The sequence below is a fragment of the Brachyhypopomus gauderio genome, chromosome 8 (genome assembly GCF_052324685.1).
Source record: "Brachyhypopomus gauderio isolate BG-103 chromosome 8, BGAUD_0.2, whole genome shotgun sequence".
In the NCBI taxonomy this organism is placed as follows: domain Eukaryota; kingdom Metazoa; phylum Chordata; class Actinopteri; order Gymnotiformes; family Hypopomidae; genus Brachyhypopomus; species Brachyhypopomus gauderio.
Window position 1 is genome coordinate 26,504,284 of NC_135218.1, and position 7,772 is coordinate 26,512,055.

Here is a 7,772-nt window from a genome sequence, read left to right on the forward strand (position 1 = left end):
CATACCCTAGATGTGTCTGCAAGAGAGTTAAGCCCTCTGTCCAATCATGAATCTTTATACCATCTACTACAGGTTACATAATTGCTTGTGGCTGAGCTGTGGGTGTGAGACTCCATCTGCGTCCGCTGGTGTTAGTGCAGCTTTTCCCTGGGTGGGTCGCACAAAGTCAATTGTGCAGGCTTTTGCTACTTGGATTCAGAGCGAGTGCAGAGTGTTCTATCTACAAGCGAGCTACGAGTGATCACCTTATCTTCACACAAAGGGTGCTCACAGACAGATTAGCTCAAGGGTGAGAGAGAAAACCGCATGAACATCAATGAAGGAAAAAAAGAACGTCATTAATGAAATGGTACATTTATTGTTTTAAAAATTAATGAAATACATTAATAAAAATTGTGTGTGCTGCTGCTCACTGCAAATTTAACTAACAAGTGTGCACTCGCTGATGGGTTTTAAGGGTTTGTAGTTGTTTGAAAGCCTTGTCACAATGCAAGCACTTGTAGTGCTTCTCTTCGCTGTGTGTCCTCTCATGCTGCTTGAGGCTATGTGCCTGCGTGAAAGACCAGTTACACACAGAGCACTGGAAAGGCTTCTCCCCAGTGTGTATTCTCTGGTGCAGTATGAGGTGGGATGTTGATACAAATAATTTTCCACACGTATTGCAGCAGAAATGCTTTTCTCCAGTATGTGTTTTTTTATGGATTGTGAGGTGAGATGACTGAGAAAAGGTCTTTTTGCAGTGAGAGCACTGGTAAGGTTTTTCTCCTGTGTGTACTCTCTGGTGACTTTTGAGATGTGTACTTTGGGAAAACGTTTTTCCACATACAGCACAGCAATATGGCTTCTGTCCAGTGTGCGTTCTGTTATGTACCATTAATTCTGAGGGAGCACGGAATGTCTTATCGCACAAAGTGCATCTGTAAGGTTTTTCACCAGTGTGTATTCTCATATGATATATCAAGCTTGTGGAATATGTGAACCATTTTCCACACTCCGTGCAATGATAAGGCTTCTCCCCAGTATGTATTCTCTTGTGAATCTTAAGTTGTGATACATTTAAGAACTGTTTTCCACACTCGGTGCATTGATGAGGCTTCTCCCCAGAATGTATCAACTTGTGATATTGTAGAGACGCATGCGTTAAATATTTTCCACACTCAGAGCACTGATGAGACCTCTCTTCGATTTTGGTGTGAATTTTCTGGTGTGTTCTCAAGTATCTCAAATGTAAAAACTGTTTTCCACACTCAGAGCACTGATGAGACCTCTTTTCTGTTCTGGTGTGTATTTTCTGGTGTTTTCTCAAGTATCTCAAATGTAAAAACTGTTTTCCACACTCAGAGCACTGGTGAGGCCCCTCTCCTTCAACCATGTTGAACTTACTGGAGGAAATATGACGTTTGCTGTTACACTCATCATTAGTGCCAGTATTTTCTTGTTCTTCCCCAACTGTTTTTCTACTTAGACTAGTCCTGCAATCCACTAGTCTTACTGTACACATCTTCAAAGCAGTGCAAATGGTTTGATCACTTCCATAATTACCACCACGGGATGATATACTGTGTTTACCTAAGGGTAAAAAAAAGGAGAAAAATTAAAGCTTAATCTTCAAAATCAGAAAAAAAGTTAAATATTTACAGATTTTAAAAAGTGCAGTGATGTGTCTTAATTTACCCCCATCACATTTCTCTGACACTCCCTGTGACACTAAGGCAGTCTGCACTGTGTGCTGCTGTCCGTCATTACAGCACAAAGACTGGGAGACGTTCTGCAGTAAGTCCATCTCTCCTTCCTGGTCTTCAGTGTGATGCATCTGTGCTGGTTTTAATGTCACTTCTTTTGAAGATTACACCATTGGATTGTCGCTATGAAATACAAGAAAGGGTAGTTTTATGTAGTTAGTGCTCATTTAAAAATGATAGAATGGGATACAAAATGGATACTGTGAATATGATGAAGTCTCCACTGACAGCAGACACAACTTTTGTGTAAAAAGGTTATTACAAAGAAGATGGTATTAACCAAGCACCATGGACTGCTTGAGAGAAGTTTCAGACCAATATGAATATGCCCACTTATTGCAAGTTCTTCATATTTCAGAGCTTTCATTCGACTCAATGACAAAAGCAGGTCAGAGAGGTTTTTAAGTCAGTTTGCTACTGTTAATGATTAAAGTTGATTGATTTATTAACGAAATATACATATTAACATGGTTGCCAACTCACACACGCATTTGACCGTCTTCACACGCTCACACGCCACACTTCCGATTTCTCACGCCGAAAAAAAAAATCTAGTTTATTTACCTCTGATCCATATCTATGATTCAATGAGTTACAAGTTCGCTCTGGCGCCAACCACCGGCGATCGATCGCAATATAATACTTAATTTGTGTCCATTTTACACCCGCCCGGTAACAACTTACGTTCACCACCCCCTCCAGGTTCAAATCTCACTCCAAGCGAGCTTGAAAAGTTGGCAACCCTGTATTAACATCAATAGATTCACCTACCAGACCATCATACCTCTCTAAACTACCAGCTTTATATCATAGTTAAAAAAGTGGCCCAATGTTCCATGTGTACAAAAACATTTTACCTTCAGTTTCATACGTGCCCACTATAAAAATCACCATCTCTGGCCTCATGGACGTTCTTGTATTTCCCCTCCCTTTTCATATTGTGAAATTGAACATCGCAGATACAAAAAATAGCTATCCTCAAAGAAAACCTACCTTTTCTGAAGAGCTCTTATTCCTTTTTTCTAGTTCGCTAATGTCTGCAACACCATAAAGATATAAAATGACCAAAACTGCAGCTCCACGAACAGTTTTCGTTCCTCGTCTGCTTCCTCTGTAGGGTTGCCAGGTCCTACAAAAATATACCGCACAAAATCTGTGTAAAACCCGCCCTTCAGAAGCTTAAACTAGCCCAAAGCCCAGTTGTTGACCCGGGGGGGGTGGCGAGTAATGTAAAATGTAGACAAATTAAGTATTATATCGCGATCGATTCTTAGTGTTGACTTGTAACTTCCGCAGTATCCCAACTCAAAAGTAGCCCAAAAAACCGCACCCCGCGACCCCAGAATTTTTACCCGCGGCAGGATTTTCAAACAAGCCCAATTTGGCGTGAAAACCGCGAACCTGGCAACTCTGACTGTGCGCGTTCACGAGAAGGGGATGCATTTCACGGCGGGTGTGCTGAATAATTAACTATAATGTGATATATAACACCAACCAACACTGACAATAAAATACACACTGAAACCTACTTTGAAATAACATATCAATTAAAAACAAAAAACACATTGCACTCTGAATTTACCTGTTCCATAAGGCTCACTGGCAATTTCGATCGATGATTCCGGTAATCTTCTACCAAGCCTGGATCATCGTCAATCTGTGACGTATCCCCGCTTGTAATTACGAAGCGAGCAGAAGTTTTAGAAGCGAGCAAAAAACTGAAACGCGCGCTGAAAACAGTGAAGCGCTCGCGTGGCTGCGAGAAACGAGCGCGCTTAACCACGCAATTCTTGATTCTCTGCTCTCGTTGTCACTGTTTTTGCTCGGTTTCCTTGATTTTGCGTGCTCAATGTGTCTGACTTGCTCGATTTAACATTATCTTTGCGCTCTCATATTAAAGATACTAATTTAACGCCATATTTTACCCCCCTCCTGCCCGGCGTGACCGTAGCGCGCGACTCTGTACACCTGCGCGAACGGCGGAGGCTACTTGCGTCACATTCTTTTTGCAGTGTAGTCAGAAGCAATATGTGGTAGTATAAAGAAACACCCCTCAAAAACAGGGGAATGAACATTTACCTGACCAATTGTAATGTTGTATTAGTGCTGGAATTTAGGCTAAAGTACTTTAAAATGCTTGAAAATGTAACTACTTCGTTTCACAACAAATATCTGTCTGACTGAACAGTTATTACGTTAACAAATACGAGCCTCTTGTAATTCCAGGACGAAACATGAGAGAACGTGAAGTCGTTAAGATTGTGCGTTTTGAAAATAAACCACCATTAAATAATGTGATAAAAAGCGAATTATTTCGAATCATTTCGAGTATATGTATAAATATTTAACGTTGAGAACGCGTTGAAATGGACCTTGAAAGTGACGTACAAGTGCTTTAATTCCACCTTATAAAGGTGTATGAACCCGGCAAACATGACTTGGTTAACTGAGCTGAAGCGCTGTGCGCGCGAAGTTACAAAATTCGAGAGGTGCACGACTGCGAGGCTCTCGCGCACGGGTGGAGCCACCGCGATTACGTCATTTTCGGCGTGCGGACCCTCGCGCTGCTCACGCCACTCGTGCTGCGTCAAGTATAAAGGCTTAAACCAGGCTTAACATGGATGGTGTTGTTCTGTTTGTATTTAAAAGCTCTATCCAGTGGTGTTATTTTTTTTGTAACATACCTACTTAAAGCATGTAATCTTACAGCTTATGTTTTTGCGATGGTGAATCTGATAAAAACAAGAGAGCTTCATACCTCTCACCAGGATTCACTAAATTTGACTTGATCTTTAAATAATTTTCTGGAAGAGGACCCACAGATAACTCCCATTAAATACACATTTATGTACATTTATTGCTCAGGTGTTCATTCTCTCTTCTCTCCTTACACAGGCTGTTTAGATAAATATACTTTATAAATGTGTTTATTGTGTAGAATTAGGCAAAAGAGGCAGTGTCCCAACTACACCGCATTTTCAGTAATTGCTGGCATTGTCTTTTGCCAGGAAAATTTTTTCAGTCAAATGAAAATTTCTTGCTTTAACCCATGACATATACTCGAAATGAATCGAAATAATTCGCTTTTTTTTATCACATTATTTAATGGTTGTTTATTTAAAAAACGCCCAATCTTAACGTCTTCACGTTCTCTCATGTTTCGCCCTGGAATTACAAGAGGCTCGTATTTGTTAACGTATCGTTTCGGACAACACTGCAAAGCCATATTTACGTTTGATGCCTGATGTGTTTAAATACGGTCTCATCTCCTAAAAATGTTCTTTCCCCGGTTTTGCAGGGTTTTTTTATTCTCCACTGCCACCTATCGCCACCTATCGTTTCGGAGAACACTGCAGCGACGTTCGCGAAAGTATTTTATTTTATTTTTTTTAAACACAAAAAATTTACACCATTCTCGCTAGGAGATGAACAACATTATATCACAGTTCTATCATTCTGTTCAAACATTACTAACACACAAAAAAAAGCAATAAATCAAAGGCCATATATATATATACATATATACATATACACACATATACATACATTTTTTGTATGTGTGTGTGTATGTATACGTGGATTCATTTAGTAGTGTAGAGTCCACATTTAAAAACATAAACATTTGGAGACATCTTCACAAAGTCTTTGTGCATCTTTACTCACATTCTTCAAGAGAGACAAGGAATCGAAATAATATTGCAGATCAAATTTGAATGATAAAAGGGATGGTTTTTTTTTTGCCATTTACTCTTATGCACGTGATATTTACCCATAATTACTACTGAATTGCAAATTCTCCGAACTTCATTTGGCAGTTTATCTATACCATACAGAATCTGTTCCAAATTTAATTGTGGTATTTTGTCTATTTTAATTTGCATTCACCTCGTTACTCCTTCCCAGAAAGATTTTGTTACACTGCAGGAGAAAAAAAGATGTTCGATTGTTTCCTCCTCTAGACCGCAAAAGCCACATGGTTCCACCTCGAACCCAAACCTTTTTTTCAGCATATTTGCTGCTGGGTAGTAACCATGTAAAATTTTTAACTGCATTTCTTTAACTTTGGGAGGAATTGGCCATTTCATGAAGTTTATGTCTTTGTTCTTGATTTTACCTTCTCTATTATAGATGTTTGTAATTCTGTCAAATTCAAGGAAAATTTTATTTTTGAATATTCTATTGATACTTTTATTATTACACTTTTTATCGTTAAGGGAAGTTAGGTTTAATTGAATATTTGGTAGTGTTCTTTGTGTGAGTAGTTTAGATAATTTTGAATCATATTTAATAAGGCAGTGGGTATAGCTTTACAAACATTTTTATATTCCCTAATAGAAGTTTTTATCTTATATTTTGCTTCAAAATCAGTTACACTAAGAATTTGGTTATTTTCATCTAATATATCTGTTATAAAGATTACATTTTTTTATACCATTTAGGAATAAACAATGTTTTTCTGTTTGAGGTAATGACACGGTTGTTCCACAAGGTGGAGCCATGTGGCGTAAAATTGTGTGTAAATGCCATCTTCCAAAAACTAAGAATCTGTTTATGATATTCAGATAGTCTTAGTGGTAACTTCGAAATTTCAAAATCACATTTTAGAAGAAATTCAAGACCTCCCACTTGCTTAAAAATGTTTTTGGGGATGTGAAACCATATAGAATCTGGTTGGTTCAGAAATGCTTTTATCCAGTTGACCCTGAAGACCCCAATCATAGCTTCAAAATCAACAGTTCTTAAGCCTCCTTTGTTGTAGTCTTTAACAAGATCAGATTTTTTTTATATAATGGGTCTTATTGCGCCAAATGAATTTATATATGATTGAGTTTGTTTTTTTTATATTTTGGGGAGTGATATATAATGAATAACTTGGATACACAAGTTTTGATATTCCTTCTGACTTTGACAATAAATTTCTACCTAATATTGTCAAATCTCTTGTCAACCAGTGATTTAGTCTTTTAGTCATTTCGTCTATTTTTTCCGTAATATTTTTAGATTCACTTGCTGTTATATTCCTCATTATATTAATTCCCAAATATTTAATTTCGGTTTTCACAGGTATTGACTCTAGCTCTGTGTCAGTGCTATTGTAGAGTGGCAATATTTCACATTTTTTGAGATTAAGATAAAGGCCTGATGCCTGGGAGAATTTTGATACAACCTCTATGGTCCTTTTCAGACTGAATTTGTCTTTTAGAAAAAATACAGTATCGTCTGCAAACTGACTCACTTTCAATTCTTTGTCAAATACTCGAATGCCCTCTAAATCTCGGTTGTTTACCACAAGATAAGCCATTAATTGTGTGCATAAAATGAATAATTTGGGAGAAATTGGGCAACCCTGTCTTATACCGCAAGATACATTAATTCTTGGGGTGATACCTGGATGTAAATCAACATAACTATATATTTCCTTATAAAGGATGCGAATAATTTTGCAGAATTTATCCCCAAAACCAAAAACTTTAGGGGATTCCAAAAGAAATTTGTGTTCAATAGAGTCGAATGCTTTGAAAAAATCAAAAAACAAAACAAAATTAAATTATCAGCCTCTTTGTCAGAGTGGTAGTCTAACAAATCCAATATTAATCTAACATTATTATGTATGTGTCTCCCTTTTATAAAGTCAGACTGAACTTCGTCTATCAATTTATGCAAAATGCATTTGATACGATTTGCATATACCAGGGCTAATAATTTGTAATCATTACAAAGGAGCGTTATTGGTCTCCAATTATCTAGATGTAAAAGATCCTTGTTTGGTTTGGGCAGCAGCGTTATTAAACCAGTTTTCATTGTAGGGGATAGCTCATCATTGTCTATACAGTCCAAAAATGCATTAAATAATAATTGTTTTAGATCCTTCCAAAAAAAGGTGTAAAATTCAGTGGTAAGCCCGTCTATGCCTGGCGATTTCCCTGTTTTCATTTGTTTAAGAGCCACTTCGAGTTCTGCTATTGTTAGATCCTCTTCTAGGAATAATTTGTCTTCCTCTGATATTTCAGTTACACTACCTCTTATCAT

The 7,772-nt window shown here is 37.6% G+C and overlaps 1 protein-coding gene across 3 annotated transcripts; it reads right to left on the bottom strand.

Annotated features, from left to right (window-relative positions):
• Window positions 1–338: 338 nt before the first annotated feature.
• On the bottom strand, window positions 339–3,404 carry LOC143522162 (uncharacterized). 3 transcript variants are annotated; one of them, XM_077015905.1, is made up of 4 exons: window positions 3,325–3,341; window positions 2,736–2,871; window positions 1,675–1,865; window positions 339–1,569 (listed from the first exon to the last, which is right to left on the bottom strand). In XM_077015905.1, exons 3-4 carry the CDS (start codon window positions 1,811–1,813, stop codon window positions 425–427), a joined length of 1,284 nt encoding a protein of 427 aa, XP_076872020.1. In that variant the 5' UTR covers window positions 1,814–1,865; window positions 2,736–2,871; window positions 3,325–3,341; the 3' UTR covers window positions 339–424. The 3 variants fall into 3 exon arrangements, with proteins under 3 accessions (XP_076872020.1, XP_076872022.1, XP_076872021.1); XM_077015907.1 differs by lacking the exon at window positions 2,736–2,871 and having other exon boundaries at window positions 3,325–3,404; XM_077015906.1 differs by lacking the exon at window positions 3,325–3,341 and having other exon boundaries at window positions 2,736–2,888.
• Between the last annotated feature and the right edge of the window lie 4,368 nt (window positions 3,405–7,772).

Excerpts from the sequence above, each read along its gene's own strand:
- LOC143522162 (XM_077015907.1), bottom strand. The coding sequence starts at position 1,813 with ATGCATCACACTGAAGACCAGGAAGGAGAGATGGACTTACTGCAGAAC. Across the intron at positions 1,570-1,674 it reads GTCAGAGAAATGTGATGGGG|GTAAACACAGTATATCATCC; the intron begins GTAAATTAAGAC and ends TTTTACCCTTAG.